The sequence below is a fragment of the Thermobia domestica genome, chromosome 13 (assembly GCF_964235325.1).
Source record: "Thermobia domestica chromosome 13, izTheDome1.hap1.1, whole genome shotgun sequence".
NCBI lineage: Eukaryota > Metazoa > Arthropoda > Insecta > Zygentoma > Lepismatidae > Thermobia > Thermobia domestica.
This window is the reverse complement of record NC_137466.1, coordinates 77,842,478-77,867,318: the sequence shown is the minus strand read 5'-3', so window position 1 is coordinate 77,867,318 and position 24,841 is coordinate 77,842,478. Positions and strand designations below refer to the sequence as shown.

The window sequence follows — 24,841 nt, the reverse complement described above, 5'->3', positions numbered from 1 at the left end:
GTGTGTAATTGGCATTATCATTTTTTATTGTAAACATACACAATACCGGAATTGGTGCTTTCAGTTATTTATATAGTGCTATTGTTTTTTTATGTGAAGAATTTAAACCATTTATTTAAACAAATTAATGTCATGTTTTAGAAAACCCAAAATATATACATGTGCAATAAGTAAAAACTAATCTCAAGTCAACTTTGAAACACTAAATAATTTAAGCACTGTCAGAAATAATGTAAGTTTCTTTCCTCATAAATCAGTTCTAATATCAAATTGGTTGAAATTTTCTACTGAATTGCATACTGTAACCTAATATAATATAATATTAATATGAATGCCAGAAATGTATCCTAATATTAATATCTTCATTATGCCCCAGTTACACTCACAATTTCAAATATCTACCTAATTCTTTGGAGCTAGATACAAGATCGTCAATCACTTTGTCGTAATCAAACGTATATGCTCTTTCTATGTATAAAAGAATAAAGTCTTCCAACAAATCTTGTCCAAGCGATAAATGCAACCGATTTTTGATCACTTTCATAATGGAGAAAATTCTTTCACATGATACTTGGGTACACGATAGAGTTAGAACATACTTATACGCTTTATACTACGATGGATATAATGGACCATAAAGATTTAATTCGTGAAGCAGGTGCAGTGCACAAACTAGACACACTTTACACTGTCTTGCAAGTTTGCATTTCCATTCATCTTCCTCCTCACTCTCAGTTTCATTATCTTATTCTTTTTCACTACTATGAGCATATTGCTCGCTGCCATGCTTATTTCTTAAAATATTCTGCTTTTTACATATTGGTGGATTATAGTCCCTATAATGACGAGCAAATTTTAGCAGTTCCTTTTGAATATGTTCTCTTTCCACTTTGCAATAATGTGGTAGAGTATTGAGAGCTGAATCAGGTAGTTCTTCAAAAGTACTTATCTCATGGAAACGGGTAGGATCCAGCCATGCAATGTCCTTCATGAGACTGTCATTGCAGATAAACCGAGAATGTAATTGCTCAATTGCAGTATCGAAAATAACATTGAAAACGTTTATCTGAAACACTTTTGATGGAGAATCTAAAATGTTTGTCTCATCATGGGAAAGCTCGTCTGCTTGAAGAGCTGCTACTGGTATTCTCTTTGCAAGGAGAGAAGTTTCAACTGCAACATCGTATCCTGCATCCTTCAATTGGGCTTCACAGATTCAAATAGCCTACGTTGTTTTGGGTCAGATGCAGCTTTTTGTAAATCACATCTTCGTTTGTGTTCTCGCTTTTTAGCAACACTTTTATATTTTTTCTTTACAGTAATCTTACAATCACTCCTACCATCCATACTGACACAACCACATCTGTCTTCCACGACAAACGACACGTAATTGGTGTTCCAATAATTGAATTGCTGCTATCGGATTTGCTCTTCGATGTAATATACAAATAAAACACGAGCCGAGGGCAGCAACTTCATAGTAATTGGGCCTGTTTGAGGTTTATATAAAACAATCGTTGATAGTGGCGTCTAATTTCTTTTCCTTTACCGCACTGAAAAAAAAAAAACAACGAAGCCTGATCCGATTTCTTTCTTCGAAGCTGGGTCTGAGGACGTGTCGCCACGTTTGGCCTAATCCTCGTTTCGCCTAACCAATTATCTGACACTTTTATGACAGATAAATGATAAGATTTGTGTCCGCCATTTTAGGCGAAAAAAAGATTCTCGTTTGGCCTAATCCTCGTTACGCCTAAAATGGCGGACAATAAGAAAAAATCGTGGAAATTCAACTAGAGGGAAATTATATAAAAGAAAATTCCCTAGTATATAAAGAATTAAGAAATGCAAAATATATAGATTAATATTATATTAACTATTTTCGAGGAGTTAGGATTACCAAAACTCCTTTATGTATTTACTAGGACCATGGATATACACGAATATATATGAGTAGGTGAATAGCAAAACCCGTTAAATTCACATTTTAAAATTTGTGACAAATCGAGAAAAACTGTTTAAACACGTCATAATTGTAAAATAACATTAGAAACTAGAGAACATTAAAAATTAAGAATAATGGGAATGTTGGCCTGTCGAAAGCTGTATGATCACACTAGTCTGTGAATTGCGTTATTGAAGAAAATAGTTTGGATTTAACAGGTTTTGCGTATGTAAATGGAAATTACAGGTTTTGCATCTGGACGAGCTGCAATTTTTGTTGAGGCTCAAGATGCAAAACCTATTAAAAAGAAAGGGAGTCAGAGTCAGAAATCAGTATTATGCCTACTAAAATATTGGGGGGGAGGTATTATCAACTATACATTGCACAAAATTGGCACAAATGAATATGGATACATAAATGCTACATTAATTTTGTTCTAAATTGAAAACAGTGGATCCAAATGTGCAAAAAATTAAATTATGTAACCTCCTCTCCATCATCATCTACTAAATGGAAATCCATATCGTCGTCGTCCTCTGGTGCATCACCATTTTCTCGGTTTTCTATTCCTCAAAAACCTCTTTGTAAAACGTGAGCTTTGAGCTGCTTTCAATCGTCAAACCCTTCGTAACTACAAGCGAAGTTAATTATACCTATCCGTATACATTTCTAAACTGAATGACTATATTTTGGAAGAGTTTGTAACTTTTTATGGACTAACATAGGATGAATATTAATTTGCTAATTATCCCAATATATGAATTTGAAACATAGCAAAACAAAATGTGCAAATGTTGAGTTTGAGCAAAACAGTGGCAGAAAGAGAATCAGAAATGGTAATTAAGTGGCAAAATTTTTTAACATGTTGTACCAGAAGCATGTTATAATTTTGAATGATAATTCACACGAGACATTTTAAGAAAGAGGTTCTGCTGAAGCTGAAGAGACCGTTTAAAGAAGAACCTAATTTAACAATGTTCTGTTCAAAGGAAAGAGTTACCTTCAAATACAAAACAAACGACTTTTAACCATAGATAGTCCACTCACCTTGTCTTTTTGGCTACATTTCGTTTCCACTTTTTCATGTGTCTTGTACGTTTTCTAGACAATTTTGGTGTTATCTGATAACAAAATTATGATCATCGCTGCTTAGAGTATCGTTTTCTTTCAATTTTGCGCGCATTTGTCTAGTAATTATTAAAGAAATGCAAATAAGCACAGAAAACGTTAGGTTAAGATGTATAGTGTCTCCATTTTCAGTCCAGGGTGCGCGGTGGCTCAGTAGTAGAGCGTTCACCTCCGGTGCTTGGGGTCCCTGGTTCGATCCCAACTCGCGCCATGTGGACTTTGTGGTGGACAAACACCGTGCTCGTGGGTTTTCTCGGGGTTCTCCCGTTTCCTCCCACTTTCTTTATTCCACCATTTCATTCATTTCTCATCATCACCGTCTCCTTTAGCCTGACCGGCATAACCGTATGAAGTAAAACTAAAGATTTCATTTTCTTTTTTTCAATTTTCAGTCCAAAAATTAAAAAAAAATAAAATAATGAAAGCACACACTTCAAATTCTGCCAAATAAAATTTCGAATGATTTACGAAGAGTTGCAATAAATATTTAGATTACTAAACTAATCCTATACAGTACGAAACCTTAAATTGTTTGAAATATGGAATTAACCGGGTTTGATTCTGCTTTTCTCATTAGGTTATTTGCAGGTTTGGGATTTAACAGTTTATGAAACTGAATATGCAAGAGGGAATTAACTGGTTTTGCATCTGTATTTCTCAGTTCTTCACATAGTAGGGATTTTTTTTTTCGAAAAATTTCCCTTCAGTTTTATCGTCACTATTTTTTTATAGTCCACCATTTTAGGCATAACGAGGATTAGGCCAAACGAGTATCCTTATTTCGCCTAAAATGGCGGACATAAAGCTTATCATTTATCTGTCATAAAAGTGTCAGATAATTGGTTAGGCGAAACGAGGATTAGGCCAAACGATGCAAGATCGTCTGAGGACAATGCAGTTCAAAAGCGTTCCGGCTCCACCTCCACTTTCCACATTAACAATATCTACGATCGTCGGCTTGTAGAAGGACCGGAGTAGGCAATGGTATCCAAATCCAATAACAGTCTGAAATCTACTGTGTTTCTTATATTTAAAAAAGTAGTAGTTAACGTGCTCGTTTTTAACAGCTGCTGTATCACAAACCCCGCAATGTTTTAGGGCCTGATTGTCTCGTAGATGGAACCTTTTCAAGTCGATAAACGTGAAGAAGAATAAGGTATGTTCAAGAAAGTTTAACTTTACGTCGTTTTTATGCAAAACACAAGTTTGCGGGAGTTACCCTGCCATATTTTTTATGCTGGTGGGTTTAATTGAGCACATCTTTTTAAAATTGGTGGAGGGGGCCCACCTGTTTGGGGGGCCCACCCTGCATTTGCAGGGTAGCAGGGTAGACCAGTCCGCCCATGCTGTCAAGACTCTTTAATATGCTACTGAAAAGACAAGAATTCCCTGATAGCTGGAAAATTTCTAAGTTGATTATACTGTTAAAAAGTACAGACAAGGACACAGTGGATATAGGAGCATACAGACCAATCTGCTTGTTAAAAACATTAGTAAAATGTTTGAAAAAATAATAGCCAACAGAATAAACAAATATAGGAACGTAAAAGACGACGAACTGCAGTTTGGATTTAGGGCAGGCAAATCATCAGAGGACGCGCTAAATGCTTTTAAAGAACATTTGCAGACAAGTAGCTTCCAGAGGAAATATGCCCTAGTGCTATTTATAGACATAGAGGGTGCCTTTGATAATCTTTGAATACCATCGCTAATAGATAATTTAAAAAGTATAGAGCTTCCACAATATCTAATAAATATAATCAAAAGCTACTTCTGTAATAGATGAATATTAATACAACTAGAACAAGGGGATATAACTGTGAATAACGAAAAAGGATGTCCACAAGGTTCAATTTTGGGACCACTCATGTGGGACATACAGTTGCAACCATGCCTTCATAAAATGAATAATAGCGAACAAATAGACAAAATAATAGCTTTCGCCGATGATATCGCCATAATAGTATCAGCAAATTCTAGAAGAGAATTAGAGGTGAAGACAAACCAAACACTAAACGAATTACAAAATTGGTGTACTGGCTGCAAACTAAAATTATCAAATAGAAAAACTAAATACATGTTATTCGGAACAAAACTGCAGAGAGATCCACTAATTAAGATCGAAGATCAGAAAATAGAAAGAGTAACAAGTTTCTAAACGACAATTTACTACAAAAATAAACTATTTGATACTGTAGACTAGCTCGTAGGAAAATCTGCTTGAATTATATTATACTGACTGCACAATTTATGTACGAAACTATTTTTGTCACAAGGGAAATCAAGAAAATCTTGCTAAAGAATATGTAGGGTGGATGTAATAAACTTCTTATATACTTCTCATGCATGTAGTATTCTTCAAAACTAATTTAAACCCGTAATTAAATTGCGGAGATGAATTGTCATTGTCAGGAATGAGAACAGTCTTAACATGGAAAAGAGGGGAGCTGTGGATGCTCTCTGGAAGGTCTAACGTGAGATTCTTCTAACATGATGGAATTAATAACAAGCGGGAGGCGTTTAAAATAGCACACAGTAAACAATGTGTGTTTGTAAACACTGAAAAATATCACTATCCTTTTATGAAAAGTATTAGGGTCTATCTACAAAAACTTATAATCTATTATTGTTTATTATAAATAACTTAAATTCTAACCTCTTTGAGTGTGTGTGTGTGTGTGTGTGTGTGTTTTTTTTTTTTTTTTTTGTATGTGTTTGTATGTATGTGCATACGATTATTTTGCTATGTAACTTTTACTTTAGATTTTTCAGTCCTTCTTTTCAGTTCTCTCTTTCTCTCTCTCTTGAGCTCCTCCGTGGCTAAGCGGTTAGCGTACGCGCCTTTGGCGTGGGAGACCCGGGTTCGATTCCCGGCGGGAGCTCATGTGGTTCGGATTCCACGTTAATCAGTAGGTCCACGTCTTATATAGCCTCGCTGCTGAACGGGACGTTAAACTCAATATCAACTCAACTCAACTCTTTCTCTCTCTCTCTCTCTCTCTCTCTCTCTCTCTCTCGAAATATACAATGTTCGCATCTAGTGCACCTGATGGTCGACGTTACGAATTAAATTTATTTATTTCAAGAAGAAAAATGCATGGCATTTTACGAATGATCTACATTAGCTCTCCAATGCACGATACTAATTAAAACAAATTTTATACTTAAATACGAATGAATTAGAATTATATTGATTTTATACCTTAAAATATTTTCCCTATTATACAGGGTGAAATTTTAGAATGGGTGGATTTCATGGTAATCACCTTTTAAACATACTGGAAATGACCTCCATCTTCCCTTAGACACAGTCGAACCCTGCGTTGCATGTTCACCACTGCAGTAGATCGCAATATATCCTGGGTGATGTTTGTAATTTGTCTCGTAATGTTAGCTTGCAGGTGTTCATGTGTCAGTAAGTTATTACAGTACACATGACTCAGCAGATAATCCTATAGGAAGTAATGTGGAGGCATAAGATCAGGACACCTCGGGGCCTACAAGTTCTTAGAAATGATCCGATCACCAAAATAACTGCTCATCAGGACTTCGTGTGCCAGGTGGCCCCATCATGCTGACAATAACCTTCTATTAGTTCTGTTATAACTGATTATAACAGTTGTTGGAGAAATTCATTAAAAGTGTCTATATAACAAGCTGTATTAAGTGTCTCCTCGAAAACAATGGGCCCTTCTATTCGTGTTGCGGATGAGGGCATGGAGCGATACCTCAATTAGTTGATGTGGATTTTCTGATGCTTAATGCGCATGTTCTGAGAATTTATGTACCCAGACAAGTGGAATCTGCTTTATCTGTAAACCATGTGATTTGCAAAATATCTGGGATACGCGTAATGAACTGAAGGAACCACTGACAAGAACCGTTTATCCCGATTTACTTTGTAAGGTCGTAATCGTGCTGCTTTGGCAGCTTTCTGGCAGGAAGACGCTGGAGACACTTTTTATTGACCTGGTAAGACGAGCCGCGACATTAGCAAAACCACATCGCGATCGATGCTTACTTGTTTTACTACGAAGCAACCCAGTCGTTTCCAGCTTATTTACCAAGTGGTTTTCGGTAGTGTGTTGTAGATTCTGATGGTATGTTCTCTTGACATCCTGGAATCAACTGCAGAAAACCACTTGTCGTTACATATTACTATTTTTGTTCAATGGTGATAAATGTTGAAACCGGAAGTGGCTAATATGAAATACTCCCGGTTTCAACAGAGTGTTAATGGAGAGGTAGAACCTATTCTTGGGAAGCTGAATTAATTGCAAAGAAACTGCATCTCGATAGCTCTTACCATTTTGCTCTATGAAAATCAATACTGAAACCGAAAATTTTAAATAGAGGTTTAATGAAGGTGAAATCTATTTTTGGGACAATAACTCGATTGCAGAAAATAGCATCTCTATATCTCTTACAGTTCTTCCTGTGGAAATCAGTATTGGAACTGGAAGTAATATTAAATTTGAACCGATTCCAATTTTAATATTATGTTCTGGATAGTCATAATACGTTGTCATGATTTGCTGTCATTTGCAAATGATCGTTCCTTGTTATCTGTTACCAATTTTTCTTTCTATGGCGATAAACGTTAAAATCGGAAATGATTAATTTGAACGAGTTTTGATTTTATTAATGGAGAAGATATGACCTATTATTGGGAGTTTGAATCGATTGCAAAAAATCGCATTCAATTATTACTTACGGTTTTTGTTATATGGAAATCAGTATTCAAACCGGAAATAATATTAATTTGAACCACTTCTGGATGGCTAATGTTTCGCGATAGCTATAGTATGCTGCCTCGAAACACTGAATTGTTTCAAAAAAAAAAGACAAAAAAACTCGCTATTTGTTTTCGTTTTCGTAAATGACTTCACTTCTTGTTTAAATGTATGTTGAAATGAATGTTGAGCCACTTCTTGTTTAAATAGAGAATAACCGGAAGAGATGAGATCTATTATTGAGATGCTGAATCGATTGCACAAAAAAAAATCGCATCTCGATAGCTCTTTAATAATGAGTTACATCACTGTGCATAATTCTTGGGATATAAGAATAATGCCAAATTAGAGTTGGAAAACTGTAAATTTGCCAATTTGTTACATCTAAGTTACTGTATTCCTCTTTGATATGAGTAAGTTATAAAAAAAATGTAAACAAAAGATAGAACCAAAAGTTTTATTTCTTTAATTAATTAATAAAACATGATTATGAAATTAATGGTAAAAGAACAAACTAATACGACTTTTGACCCTTCACCAAAAAAGGAAACAATGTGGTATAAAAATAATACTACAAATTAACACTATGAAGTGATATGAAGCTGTATAAAAGAAAAATAAAAGTCAAGAGAGTTTCTATGAAATTAAAATTAAGTTGTCGTAAGTAAACTAGAGAATAATAACATTTCTTTAAGTAAACATGAGTAGAACTTAAATGAGTACAGTCAGTGGCATATTTAGGGGGGCTTCCGGGCTTAATCCCCCCCCCCCGAAATCTTACTTATTATAGTAAAGTATATGAAATATCTTGCAGAATTTTCAAATTTTCAGGCAAAGCCCCCCGAAAGTTAGCGAAGCCCCCCGAAACAAAATCGTAAATACGCCACTGAGTACAGTCAATAACACCTCCAAACAATATTGAAAATAAGTGAATCATGTCATTAAAGTAACAACAACAAGAAACAATTCTGAAGTTAACAAAACTACAAAAAGAAAGAAACTCGTTTTTGCCTGAAACCGTCCTAATGGTCGAGGTGCAAGCAAAATTGCTGGTGCTCAGACATTCGTATGAAAGGGGTAGCTCCGTTGCACAGATATATTAAGTCTGCGTAGGGGTCTATTTGTCTTGGGCGACTTTCAGCTTTCGCAGGTTAAGGGTCTTCACTACAGCGAAATTAAACCACCGCTAATTTTAGTTTTTCTGTAATATCTTCAAAACAAATAAAAAATATTCGAAAAGCAGAAACATAGTGAACTAGACAATACGATTTCGCATGTGATACCTTTACCACAATTCACCTATCTATTTTTGGTATACCGCTATTTACAGAACCCGCAAAAAATGCTAAATCTATCTACAGTTGCAAATCGAAAGCAGATAGATGAGTTGTGACAGTGTAGAAAATAGTTGTCGACAGTGACATAACTAAGGGTGCAAACAGGTCTTGTGCCACGGGCGCCGAATTGGGGGGGGGGGCACAAAACTGGGCAAATATTTATTTTCACTATAGGCAAGGGAAGGAATTTTAGCGAACTAAAGATCATAAGGAAATATTTCAGAAACTTAATAGGACAACAACGACTCACCAACCTTAGGATCATATCCATAGAGCATAAGTTAGCTTCAAAGCTATCTTTTGAGGACATTGTAAACACCTTTACAGCCAAAGAGATAGCAAAGTTAAATTTTAGTTCCAGCTTTTTGTGTTTTCATTTAACTTACATCGATTTAAGAGATTTGTAAGATGTACGAGTATAATACTCGAAACAACAGCTTGACATAATAGCATAATTAAATATTCTATTCTAAAGCAACAGACTGTTGATTCATTCTACACATATGCACAACCCGATATACAGAAACATTGTGATTTGCAGTTATTATGATAAGACTATAAGAATATGTCAAGCATGCTACTCTCACATTATTTGGAAATCAAATACTAATTAGTTTGGTGGTTTATCTTGTACTAAAAATTAAATTATGTACTTCAATTTTGAACTCAAGCTTTACCACTTCAAGGAAAAATGGAATAGGAGAATTACTGCGTGATGCCATTATCAGGTGTCGTCCGGGAGAGTTTTAGTTTTGGTGGTCAGGGGGAATAAGGCGAGTTATTAGCCCGCGCGGTAACTAGCTTACAAGGAAAAGGCAGACTTTGGTAAGTGAACTTCGGGGCCATTTTTTGCGAGTGGTAGTGCACATTTAAAGAATTAATATTACAAACTGGGAGAGCGCAATGGCCAAAAATAACGGAGAAAAACCGTCTTAAAGTTTTCTACTGGCTGCATATAGTGTAAGACGCACAAATTTACCAAGTTCTGGCGTGGCGAAGTGAGGAAAATCTTTGACTCATTAGTAAAGAGGTCCTGGTTTGATTCCTGTTCGAGTCAAACTGCTTCTTTTTGCTTCAACCAATAAAGTATCCATTTGTAACTATAAGCAAAATATTAATTCACTATATGTTTATAATGCATAAAACAATACAAATTTTCAAATCACTTGTAAAATCTTTTAATGTTCCATGCTAACTACGGTAGGAACAAAGTTTAATCTATTCCGTAAATATTATTGTTACTGCAGTCGTTGAGTAAACAATGTTCTTGATGCTTCGTGTCTACATGTGTAGACAGTGTGCGAATTGCAAGGGGAATGAGGAGGAAATCTTTAGTTATAGCAACATTCAATATTAGCAAAGGGGATTTCCCCCTCAACTCCTTTGTAATTCGCAAACTGTCAACAGATGTAGACACGAAGCGTCAAGAACATTTATTACACAACGACTGTCGTAACCAGTGGCGTATTTAAGGGGGGCGTTTCCGAGCTTAAACCTTCCCGAAATGTTATTTACTATATTAAAGTAAATGAAATATCTTGGAGAATTTTCACAATTCCAGGACTAAATTTGGTAAAGCCCCTCCCCCTTCGAAATAAAATCGTAAATACGCCACTGGTCGTAACCATAACATAACTCGTGATATCAGTATATTTACGGATTAGATTAAATTTTGTTTGCCAGTTAACATGGAACACTGAAAGATTTACAAGTGATTTGAAAATTTCTATTGTTTTATTCATTATAAACATACGGTGAAATAATATTTTACTTATAGTTACAAGTGCCTACTTTATGGGTTGATGCAAAGAAACATGTATGACTCGAACAGGAATCGAAGCCGGGACACTTTGCACATAAGTTACAGATTTTACTCACTCTGCCGCACCGTGATTTGGTAAATTCGCGCGTCATACGATATATGTGACGAGTAGAAAACTTTAAGACGGTTTTTCTCCGTTATTTTTGGCCACTGCGCTCTCCCAGTTTGTAATATTAACTCTTTAAATGTACACTACCACCTCGCAAAAAATCGAGCCGAAGTTCACTTACCAAACTCTGCCTTCTCTTTGTTAGTTGCATCGCTGGTTTTCGGTGACCTCTCCAAAACTCTCATTTTCATCATGTTCTGCATTACTTCTCTCTGATTCGCGAATTTGTGGAATTCTAAATTCTTTGGAGAGCTGCTTGAAGTTGAGGAAGTCACTATGCTACTTATGGCAAGATAGCTCCCACATTTTAGAAAATTGAAACAATGACTAGGTCATTCGTTTGTACTACGTTTGTACCGTTTATACCGAAAATATTTTCGTTTGTACCATTTTGCTTATAGGGTTACTTGAGAGGTCACCTGGGGGGCTATCTTGGCGATAGCCCCGCCGTATCACAGCACAAAAAATTGAAATACACCATTCGAAAGCAAATTGTTTTTACCGTTTGTAGCGAAAAAAGTTTTGTTTGTACCCTGATAGTTTTCGAGAAACAGAGGATGATATTTGGGGCAGGGGGCTATCTTGGCGCCAAGATAGTCCCCCCGTATCACAGCACACAAAATTCAAATGCACCATTCGAAAGCAAATCGTTTGTACCGTTTGTACCGAAAAAAGTTTTGTTTGTACCCTGATAGTTTTCGAGAAACAGGGGATGACATTTGGGGACTATCTTGCACGCAAGATAGGCCCCCTAATGTGTGCTTTTCCCATGCCCATTAATAAGTATTATGTGTTTATTCATGTGAATTGATGTGTATTTAGAATTCTGGTTGTGCATGTGGGAAAACACTGTGAGTCCAAAATAAGCTTTTTTGAAGTAAAGGCAAAAATAACACTGAAGATGTAGAACTACAAGTTGTAATGAAGAGCAGTGAATTTGCAAGACCTCGCACGTTATAACAGAATGCTATAATGGCGACTGTACATTTGTGGCATTAACAAACGAAAGTTCTCTTTTCAAATATCTCAAAATGCGTTTTGTGGACTAGTAGTGTTTTTCCACTCACGGATTCAATTAAATTTTCTCTATTTCTGCCCTTTTCCGTAAGTAAATACGTATTATTCAGCAATGGCCTACTCCCTCTTGTCTATTGTCTATGAAAGTGGCAAGCTTCTCGAGCCGTTAATCTGACAGATATAAACAGTTACTTGCTTCAGTTGGTGTAAAGGTGAAACGTGGAAGGACGCAGTTTAGGTGAGCAAACATTTCATTTTTTTATTTTTCTTTGTTTAAGATTATTTCTGTAAATCCAGTTTCTTTCTGAATTTGTACACACTTTGTTATTCTTTTTACGGTATTTATTTACGGAAAAGGGCACAAATAGCGAAAATTTAATTGAATCGTTGAGTGGAAAAACACTACTAATCCACAAAACGCATTTTGAGATATTTGAAGGAAGAACTTGCATTTGTTAATGCCACAAATGTACAATCGACATTACAGCATTCTGGTAGAACGTGCGAGGTCCTGAAAATTGTACTGCTCTTCATTACAGCTTGTAGTTCTACACCTTTAGTGTTATTTACCTCAAAATGGCTTTTACCTTTAACTCAAAATGGCTTGTTTTGGACTCACAATGTTTTCCCACTCACCGAATCAATTTTAACGTTGACTTATTCCCAACAAGTTCTTTTTTTTTTATTTGGATATGTACAACCAGTTATAAATACACAAATTCACATGAATAAACACATAATACTTATTAATGGGCATGGAAAAAGTACACATTAGGGAGCCTATCTTGCGTACAAGATAGCCCCTTAAATGTCATCCACTCTTTCTCGAAAATTATCAGGGTACAAACAAAACTTTTTTCGATTCAAACGACACAAACGACTTGCTTTCGAATGGTGTAATTCAATTTTTTGTTCTATGATACGGCGGTTGGGCTATGTTGGCGCCAAGATAGCCTCCAACCCCAAATATCATACCCTCTTTATCGAAAACTATCAGGGTACAAACAAAACTTTTTTCGGTACAAACGGTTTGCTTTCGAATGGTGCATTTCAATTTTTTGTGCTGTGATACGGGGGGGGGGTATCTTGGCGCCAAGATAGCCCCCAAATGTCATCCCTTGTTTCTCGAAAACTATCAGGGTCGTTCTATGATACGGCGGTTGGGCTATCTTGGCGCCAAGATAGCCTCCCGCCCCAAATATCATCCCTTGTTTCTCGAAAACTATCAGGGTACAAACAAAACTTTTTTCGGTACAAACGGTACAAACGATTTGCTTTCGAAAGATGTATTTCAATTTTTTGTGCCGTGATACAGGGCGGCTATCTTGGCGCCAAGATAGCCCCCCCCCCCCCCAGTTGACCTCTCAAGTAACCCTATAAGGAAAATGGTACAAACGAAAATATTTTCGGTACAAATTGTACAAACGTAGTACAAACGAATGACCTAGCCATTGTTTCTATTTTCTGAAGTGGGGGGGGGGAGATATCTTGCCATACGTCACTATGCTGTAGTTCCACTACCTCAAAAGCCTGCTTTCTACGAGCCAGTTTCATCACAGGGATCAGTTGTGAAGGCACATAAATATTTGCTGCTTGCTTAAACTACATATTAAAACAAATTACGCATTAAGGTTAATACACACACACACACACACACACAAATGCCGTTTGAAATACGACTATGTGTGAACAATAGAAACTTACCTTTATTTCTCTTGGAAACTGTCGTATCTTGAGTTACGACAGTTTGAGAGAAATTTAATTATCTACAATTGAGTTACAACGAATATCAAGCTGCTTATTCCACAGTTGTATTTAGGAATTTAGATACGGCTATTAAAGAGAATGATAGAGCTCCTAAAGGGAAATTCGGGGCTGGTCTAAACTCAAAAATCGATTTATTTATTTATTTATTTTTTAGATACGACACTTTGCAAACAAAGGGACGATATGAGACGTAGACCTACAGTTTAAAATCCAACAAGAAGTACACTGAGGTGTTCAAATTTCAATGCTCTTCTACCGAGAATCGAACCTAAGACCTCGTGAACCGAAGGCGTACTTGTTCGCAACTAGACCAGGGGGAGGGCTACCTAGACATGTGTTTAACAGTTAATGTTAATTGTTCGCGAACTTTGAAACATACATGAATAATAATCCACCCATGATCACCGATTTAAAATACAACTATAGATAATTTTGGTATTTCTTTAATATCTATAAAGGTAACACAAATAAATGTGCTGGATTAGGAGCAAAATTGCACTAACATTTGATTATGAAATTAATAAATGAATTAACTTTTTAGTTAGATAGGTATGATATGAAACCAACGTTTAATAATTACATCGAAATTCTAATGCAAGATGCTCTTGCATTGCAAAGATTCACAATCAGAATCGAAAAATAAGATCAACAGTACTAAGAAAAATCTATTATTTATACGTGCACTCGAAACTGGAACTTCCTTATCACAAAAACTGTTAGCAACTAGGAATATCTAGCATGAAACATGGTTGGCGTTTATCCTTCTTATCTAAGTTACATTATACTTGGGACATTTTCAATATTCTTACAATAGAACAAAGAAGCAGTATTATTAATATGACATTTCTTCTGGACAAATAGTTGAAAATGAACTTGATTGCATGGACCTTATATCAACATTGACTTCTATGTTCCGCCACTTGAAACTCACGCTGGTAAGCCCCCCCCCCCCCTCCAACACAACTATTAAAATCAAAAAGAAGGAAAGATCTACACATTACTGAAGTAATTATTATGACGAATATGTTATACCCATACTTACGTATATGTCGAACGCATTCTAATTTGCTAACATAATACGACCTGTAATCCATTTCTTTCACTATTACAATTATTTTCTCTAACACACTAATACTGTAATTGGGCTTCTGCCTATTATATGTATTACTGAGAAATAAATAAATAAATAAATAACGGGCTCAGTGGTGTCATTCAAACCGTTCAACAATCGTTTCTATGATTATTAAACCTATAGTTAACTGATAACTTATAATTATTATTAATATATGATTATAATATTATGTAATAGTAACCAGGATTAAGTCACGCAGCATGTTTACATTGACATTTACTTTATTCACTCTATAACTGTACTAGGTTATTTATTTTGTTTTTATTTATTTATTTTAGATATTGGATTTAGAGTTGAAGAGTTGATATTAAGAACTGATTCGGCGAACCGATACAAGTAAAAGACAAATTCTGACCGAAGCATACCCTATTTAATAAATAGCATATTATTAGTATTAATAGTAAATAAATAGTACTTCGTAAATAGTACAGTACAGTATTTGTTAAATAGTATACGGTTTGGTGAGAATTTGTCTTTTATTTTATACGAATTTCAATGTTCTCCCACCAGAAATCTAACCCGGAACCTCGTGCTATAAGGTTTACGCGTTAGCTACTAGACCAGCGGGAAGGGCACATGTGAATCCGGAATAATCATTATGATTCCAGTGTAGTACAATATGTCCCATCTAGAATACGAGTAACTATGTATAGATGCCTTTGAAATTTCTATAATGGTAGTAGCCCTCCACAAAATATAAATTTATTTTAAGAACAAAAGTGAACACAAAATGTATGCTACGACGTAAGTGTTGGGAGTATCTGCGTGATTGTTAGGGGTATGCGTGTCACTATTAGGAGTAGACAAAAATAAATAAATAAATAAATAAATACAATTTGCTCAAGCATGATAAAAACTGTCAAATATTATTGGCAACAATCGACACACATTTTAGTGCCATAAAAATTCATTTATATCTATTTTCTCAAAAACTACGCATGAGTTTTTACTTACTCCTATCATTTTGTTCAACCCAATATCTGTCATTTGATACATTTTTCCTCTTTGGACATTTTTTCTTTAAACGCTAATAGTATTGTAGAAATTAGAATAGTATAATGTTGTTTGTTAGTATAGTTATAGTGTAATTAGTGTTGTTAGTGAATATTTAGTATAGTGTTGTTACTTTTACGTTATATCTAATAGGTATCAAGGGAGGATTAAGAGAAAGTTATTAAGACAGCTGGTCAATTACAAACAACAGGTGGATTACAGATGTTTGAAAAGGATAAACACAGGTGGAAGGGTAATTAAGTTAGGGCAGGTGGCCGACAGATGAGGCCCGAGGAAGTAGATGGCTTTCGATTAGAGGTCTGTACGGGCTCGGGTCGAGCCCGCGGGCAGGACTCGGGCCTAGAAAGCATAAATCACATCAGGCCCGGTCCGTAAATTTTGCAATATACAACCATATTTCTCGCGCCGTTACGGGTTTAACTTTGTAAATATACTGTGCAACGATATTTATTGGAACATTCATTCTGGATAACTTTTAAAGCACAACTTCAAAATTGAACTCCAATTGCTGTAAATAAAAATGCAATTTTGCGTTCATTATTAAGTTTCTGTAATTTGAGCTTATTTGATTATCGCACAAGCTCGGGCCAAAATGCTTAAACATACTTCGGACTCAGGTTGGGCCTCACATTATAAATTCACGGGCCGGGCCGGGCCGGATCCGGGCTAAAAATTCCGGTCCGTGCAGACCTCTACTTCCGATACAAACAATGAATCTTAGTACTTTCAGGATATATTTCTATGCTACGAAGATATATCTTTTACTTAGTATCTGACGAAGATAACGATAAGTTGTCGAAACACTGTATTTTAATTAAAGAAGTGTATATACTCTGGTCAGAAGTATTAATTATTCCAGAAATTAGAAATATGACATTACTGGAAGGAATTTTGTGTACCTCTACTATCGATATTTACCAGTTTCATTAATTCATACTTGGTAATAAATAATATTGAAAATAATGCGTAATATGAAGAAGTAATCATAAATATATAATATACCAGCCACCATATACTTCTTCTCTTTTATTTCAGGATGTTCTCCCGCCCACAAGATGGGAAAAACAAGTTGTCACAAATAAAAAGTATTATCTTACGATACAAGAAATCATCCGACTTCCATGTTCATCACCATCGTACTCGAAACGAGTGATATGGTTTTGTTTCCAGCCGCTGAAGGACATACAACGGGAAGTTAATATCTTTTTCAAAAGAGCTGTTATTTTGTCAACTTCGAAAATAAAATAAAAAAATAACTCCGTGTAAGAGAATCAGGGTCAAGTAAAAAAAAGAAAAAGATAAAGAATGAAAGAATTCTCAGGACGAAAGGACTTACCATATTTCGCATCAGCTGTAAGCTTCTTAACTTTGTCATACTGGAAAAGAGATACAAACGAACAGTTAATATCAGGTAAACTGAACAGTCAAATAGGCCACGGAATAAAGAAAATAAATATATTAAATTGCTACAAACAGAGAGACATTTGTTTACCAAACAAACTGTATGGAAAATATTGAATATACAGTAGCCTAAATGCAACAATAAAACATATGAATTAATTTGTAAGTATCCATGTCTCGAACTGACCATATAGTACATATTACAGGTATTCGACATTCGCATACGTAAAACGAATTTGTACAATAATTACTTCATTCAATTGTTTTATGTTCTTTCATGTTTTATTAAAATAATGAAGTGAAATTTCAAACTTTAGTAGCACAGCAAATTTCCTACTGCATTGTCACGATTAATATAAAAGAAATTTAAAAGTGAAGACCTGAGAGCTTCACAATAGACATACGGCATAGAACGTCATATACATAGTAAATTCTTCTTAAGACAGTAAAAAAGATCACGGGATTACATGCAGAGGATACGGGATATGGATAGACACTATTCTACAAATCTTCTTATTATACGGAACACACATTTCATTGCTACTGTACAGGTTTTATAAAAGCTAGGAATTGTTAATTTTAAACGGATTATGGATCTCCACCATTAAAGTCGCCGTTACCCGTGAGGATGTTAACAGATTGATTCCATCAACGGACTCGAGCAAGATAATCGCTCTAGCTGTGTACTGCAAAAACCGGGAATCAAAAATTCGCTTTAGTTCAAGAGTTATCCGATGGAGTAACAGTACAACGTTGATTAGTTCAACTGCGTGGTACTAACAAAATCATTAAGTCTACGGCGAACGGGATACGTCACTACAATCAAAAATACACAGGGAATACATAGTTGTAATTAGGAAGCCTATCAATAAATTAAAAGAATTACGTTAATCAAATGCTTTACACGTTAATCTATTTAACATGGTTGAAAGATGAAAATCTATTGAATATAAATAATCAGAAATGGTTTAAGAAACACGGGGAAATATAGAAGCTTATATCGAGAAATATCTCTATTTCCAACTTGTCACAAAGACCTATCCATCATCCTTGAAGAAGGTGATCTATTTATGTAGATGAAGTAATTAAAGAGCATCACAATCAATGTGACTTTCGATTTAAAATTCGACCAGATATCACATTGGGCACACATTATAGGGAAATAGGGAGCACGACGCATGCGTATCAGTTCACCATCTATTCACAGTTTAAAAAAGTCACTAATTTAGTTAAAAGAGATACGATATACAATATCTCGAAGGAATTCGAAATTCCCACGAAGGATGATGAAATCGTGTCTTGCATACGAAAAAATAATGTATGAATAGGCAGAAAGCTGTACGGTTCTTTCAAAATTCACACTGATTGAACCAATGTCTTTATTGTATATTACTTCTGAACTTCTCTTTAGAATATTCGATTACTTTATTTATTTACTTACCTACAGTCAGTGGTGCTATTCAGCCGGTTCGCCACAACTGGTTGTTAAAAAATTTTGAGTTCGCAGGATCATTTATTATACCCAGACATAACAGTAAATTTTACCGTTATACCAAGGAACAGTAAATTTTAGTTGAAATATCTTTGTTTTTAGAAATTCTTTAAGCTACAAAGTCAAACACATGTTCCCTCAGAACAAGGTATAAGCGTTCATTTCTTAATCGCAAATAATCAGATGGTTCTAGGTCTAAACCGCGCAAACAATAATAGCGATGAGCGAAAGTAGCGCGTGTAAATACAGCGTGGACCAAAACAGCGCATGAACAAAAACCGAGCGTGTTCAAAAACAGCACATGTATATCAAGAATGAGGACTGGGTTCACATGAGTGTAGTGGTGAGGGTTATTTATATTTGAAACGCATACACACCATTATCAACAATTGTCGATCTATTGCTGGATTAAGGTTTTTCAAATACTTTTTGACAACCATATGTATTGGATAATTCGTTTCCAAAATATTCGCAGTGCTACCTAATTTCGTCACACCCGTTGTACTAGAATGCTCTGTACGTCACTATTTCTCACTTGTGGTATCCAGTAAATACTTTGCTTTTGTCTACCTTATATGGTTTGTTTCCTATATCTATCTACCCACCTATCCATCTATAAAAGGGTTCCACTAAAAGTTTCGAAAATCACGTACTGGGAACAAGGTAATCTGTTAGATTTTATTAAAAATCTGTATTATAAACTGTCATCTTTGTTCACTCTAGGGAATCTTTGTCGTTGCAGGGCACCAGTTTCAAGTGAGGTGGTCGTGACCAAAAATTGACCTGACGAGAGAACACTTCCGTGCCATTATTTATTACGATTTTCGCCAAAGACCAACACAGCAAGAGTGTGTTCGTTGGATGATTGCTACTTTTCCTGACGAAGCCCCATCCCAAACGACAGTTTATAGGTGGTTTGAGCTATTCAGATGTGGTCGAGTCAGCCCGAGTGATTATGGTCGTGCAGGTCGTCCATTGACAGCAATTATGCTCGAAAACATTTAAGTTATTCGTGAATTAATTAAAACTGATTGACATGTGATTTATCGCGAAATTCAGAGGACCTTAGGCATTGGCATGAGACAAGTACGAACAATATTGCATGATCATTTAGGTGTGAAAAAACTTTGCGCTTATTGGATCCTCACAATTTAACTCAAGCACAAAAAGACGCCCGTGTAAAGTGGTGCAAAGCTATGAAGAAACGGTTCAAGTCCGGATCATATCCGGCTTATTCCCCTGATTTAGCCCCCAGTGATTTCTTCTTGTTCCTAACAATCAAGAACATGTTGCGTACGAAGAGTTTTGCACACCAGAAGATGTCATTAAGGCATACAAACTGCATGTTTCACAGGTACCAATTTCGGAGTGGCATAACTGTTTCAAGATGTGGTTCTCTAGCATGAAACAATGCACTGCTGCACAGGGGAGTACTTCGAAAAGCAATAAAAAGTTGTTGTACTTTGATGTTTTTGCGTTCTATCATTTTCCCAAAACTTTTAGTGCAATTCTCGTATATCTATCTATCTATCTATCTATATCTATATCTATCATATATATATAGGGTTATTCAAAAAGAAATGCACACCATAATTACTAACAATAAATTGTAAACTTTTCTTAATCAAGTAACGTTCGAATCATGTTTCTATCTTTTGTAGTTTGGAAGAAATAAATGTTTGAAATCTGTTCTTTCTTTTTGAATAACCATATATGGGAATTCAGCTTAATATGAGCAGCACGAAGCTTAAACTCACACAGCACACATATACCTTGCGCAAGAGGAAAACAACGAAGTTCGTAGTATTGTTTGGTGTTTCATGAATTTGCAGAGAGTAGCCCAAGTTCGTTCGCTGCAGTTGTGAAATAATAGACAAGTTTACAGGTACGTAGAATAAAGAAGTGTAGCTTCTTGGAGCTAGAGTTAAATCAGGGTAATGGATAATAAGCTGAAACTTGGTATATATGCGTTATATATAATTTGTCACTGGATTTATAGTCAGATATGTCTAGGAACACAACGCCAGTCTTTTGTTCACTTCTTTTCTATAAAAAGAGTTGTCAACCACAACACTTTAAAATATCATTAACTGTCAGTGAAATATGAGCTTTTGAATTCAGTTTAATATGGGCACACATATTTCTTTTGAAAGTAATGAAAGAAATGGACGTGAGGAGCTTTCGCAGATGTTAATTAAAGTAGACATTCCGTAATAACATAATTTGTAATAACATGGATAATACAAATTCTACAATCTTCAAGTTTATAATCAGCTTGGATACATTTCGCGTATTTCCAATCTATCACTCCAGTCATGTGTGGGATGGGTGTTGTCACAGTTTGTGTGTGCGGAGAAGGTGAACAAGCAGATATCCATAAACAAATCTAAAGCTCGCAGACATCCATAAACAAATCTAAAGCTCAAATGGATAATAAGAATTTCATTGAAGAAAACACCAGAAATGCTACGCCAAGTAAGAGGACAGTCTCATCCACACAATGTGAAGAGGATGAAAGTATTTGCCGTATTTGTGAAGGAAAGTTTAGTAAAGACTCAAAAGGAAAAGAATGGATCAAGTGTGATATGTGCTAAGACTAGTATCATGTCCTTTGTGTGAAGGTTCAGTGCCTCGAGTTCCTTGTTTGTGATTATTGTAGCAGATTTAATGTCTAGTTATTTACGTCACACCAATAGACAGAACTCTTGAAATGAACTGTTTTACGTGTATGTGCAACTATTTTTTGCTCGTTCTTGTAATCATTTACGTTTTATTTCTTCTTTTGTACAGTTTTTGTATTTAATGTCAAAATATTAGAAAAGAAATGCTGCTCATATGTGTCCTACGAAGTGCTCATATTACCCTTGTACTACGGAAAATATGAGCACTGCGCACCTATCTTATTAACCTGTTTATTACTCACGAACAAAAGTACATATAACCTTGTACTTTTAGCGTTTGAAGACGAAAGATCAGGCTTTCTTTTGGTGAGACTTTCTACTTTCTGTAATACCTCATTTTTGAGAGATATTATTATTTTCATTAACTATGCTCATATTCAACTGACTTCCCCTATATATATATATATATATATATATATATATATGGTTGGATCCAGGATTTTCTGAGAGGGGTGCGCCAATAACTACCAGTACATTTGAATTGAATTGGAATTTTGTAAATGCCTTTAGGCATGCGAGGTGTGAATGAGGAAATGACCCGGAAATGCTAAGTGCCTGTTCCCAATGAATACTTTTCTTTCAACTTTTAGATAATTGACTTAAACTATGCAAAATTTTCCTTTGTTTTAAGCCCAAACGGATATATATATATATATATATATATATATATATATATATATATATATATATATATATATATATATATATATATATATAGAACAGGTTGTTAAAAAATTAGAATAACACTACTACAGTGTACGCCCCATTACATCACCGACCTAGAGTGTAGCACTGAACACGAGACAATATACTTCTGCCAGGGATTGAACCCCTACAGCATGCAAGAACGTTAATCGTTCTATCACGAAGAAGCTATAATATGCAATTACGAAAAGTAAAGGTAAAAATCAGTAAATACACTAGCACAGAATGGTCTGAATCAGTTAACTGTCTACACTCAGAAGATGTAGACTTGGTAGCAGACGAGGAGTCTAGGGGGCCGGGCCCCCTAACTTTTTACTGGCCCGCTAAAAATTTTCACGGTAGGCTTGCAAATGATCTATAATATGGTTATGAACTATAGTATGGTTGGATCTGACCCCTCTAGTTTCTGCCGCCCTCCCCCTACAATTTTGGCTGGCTACAGGCCTGTTTGGTAGGCAAAGCCAGTACAACAGAACGAAAAGTTCATCCTATTTCGTATAAGGATATCAATCTAAAACTGAATGTACACGAAATAAAGTACATGTTGGCAGGTCGATAACATATTCACGAACATCATGATCGAAAATAATAACGTAAAGGAATGTAAATAACTAGATAAACTTTTAACAAATAAGAAAGAGCAGATTTAACGTCAACTAATTGCTGGAATGGAAGTGCATGTTATTACTTCATGTAAAACCTATTATCGGTTAGCGACCAATATCAATGTGACTTTTGATTTAAAACATAAATATATTAGAAGTAAAACTTAAAAGAAAAAAATACTAAAAGTTAAAAAAATAATTCTCTTTTAAAGACAATACATTTTTTTAAAAAAAATTATTTATGTATGACTAAAAAGCAAAGTACGGAAAGTGCTCTCATAAATAATCACTTTATAAATTCTTCAATTATCGTGTAAATGAAGTGATTGTATATGTGAGTGATCACTATGCATTTCCTTTTAATCATACATAAATAGAAATAAACATTTTTTTTTGAAAACAGATTTTTTTTAACTTTTTAGTTCGATTTATCTATTAATTTTTAAAAGAAAGTACGATTCTTTAAAAAAAAACTTTATTGCATTTTACTTTTTACTATTTAGTACGATTTGTTTTATTATGTTTATTATTTTTTAAACAAAGCAAGATTTTTAAAATGTTTTAATTTTTGTCAAACGTGCTATGCAAAATCGTTAAAATCTGAAATTTTGTTCGAACTTGTGAATGTCTACCCCTGTGTATCAGATAATTCCGCTTTACTTAAGAGTAGTATTGGTTGCATTCGAAAAGGCTGATTAACGATGTTTTTTAAAACCAAACAAGACATTTAACTTTAGAAAAATACACCGAAAGAAGACTAGCCACCTGAAGAGGGCCTATAAAAGAGGAAGCACAGAGGAAGGAAGCATCAGTTGACCACTGATCGCCTACCCTCAACATCTCTGCAGGTCCACTGGACTAAGGGGCTCTACCTATCCTAACATCCCTGGAGGCTGCTTTGAAGCGAAGGGGATTCCTCAACACAAACCATACCTCACGAGGCTGCCATGAGCCGAGGAGGTTTCCTAGGACCATAACCTGGAGTCTCTATAAGACACCCCGGTGGCTACCATAAGCGAATGGATTCCTGTATGAAACGTTACTTCCTTCACCCTTGGTTATAAGGAAGATTCTGATATATTAACTTTGTAAAACACAAAGACTATTTTGTATTTTTATAAATAAATCGGTGAAGGGCTAGATTCCTGGTCTATTTGACTCTACCTACACAAAATATTACAATATATATAAATACAGTAAAAGTAACAATGGAATATTGTTTCATTGCTATCCAAATGTCATCATTATATGGCATCGGGAAATGAGTTAATTAAGGTTGCGAGGTTTGAGAAATGGTTGAACCATTACAAGGTAAAGGAAAACATGTAATAAAAATCTAGAAAAGCAGAATTCTGCACACTGTATTGTATGGATGTGTAAATTCTTGTTTATGTGGTAGTTTATCAGCTCATTGGCTATATAAGATGAGAAGGTAGCAAAAAGTTCTTATCCTCACTATGATAGGTTTAGATCTCACTAATACGTATACTCATTTGTGTCTTTACAGGTCATGTTGAATTAATGTTATAGCGAGAAAACTAGGCGGTGGCAGTATGTTAGACAAAATGGAATACCGACCTGTGATTATTCGTGATACATAAAGATACATGAAGAGATGGCAGCTGTGTATAGTGAGGACTCACAAGTAAAGGGTCCAAATGGATGAATCGAGTTGCGCGATGAGACATAGTGCGACTGATAGAGGATGTGAAAATATGTATATGTGCAAAGTTATAGCAGCTGAGCGCCATGAGAAACGGAGAGGGAGGGGGTCAAAGTTGTTAGCAGAAGGGCTATACTATGTTATTGAAATATATCAAGTGACATCTAGAAGTCCTAAAGTGCAGAAGTCCTAAAAGGCAGAAGTCCTAAAAATATGGGCACTAGACCTAAATTTTAGGACTTCTGCAGTTTAGGACTTCTGCCTCGGTATGATTTTTAGGACTTCTGCCTTTT

General features: G+C 35.3%; 1 protein-coding gene across 1 annotated transcript in view; it reads right to left on the bottom strand.

The window, feature by feature from the left end:
- LOC145668269 (COMM domain-containing protein 4) overlaps positions 1–24,841 on the bottom strand; it is a 323,145-nt gene that overhangs the window by 25,751 nt on the left and 272,553 nt on the right. Inside the window, exon 6 of the mRNA XM_081735972.1 lies at positions 17,338–17,377. Coding sequence (XP_081592098.1) covers positions 17,338–17,377 — 40 coding nt within the window. The remainder of the gene's footprint in view (positions 1–17,337; positions 17,378–24,841) is intronic.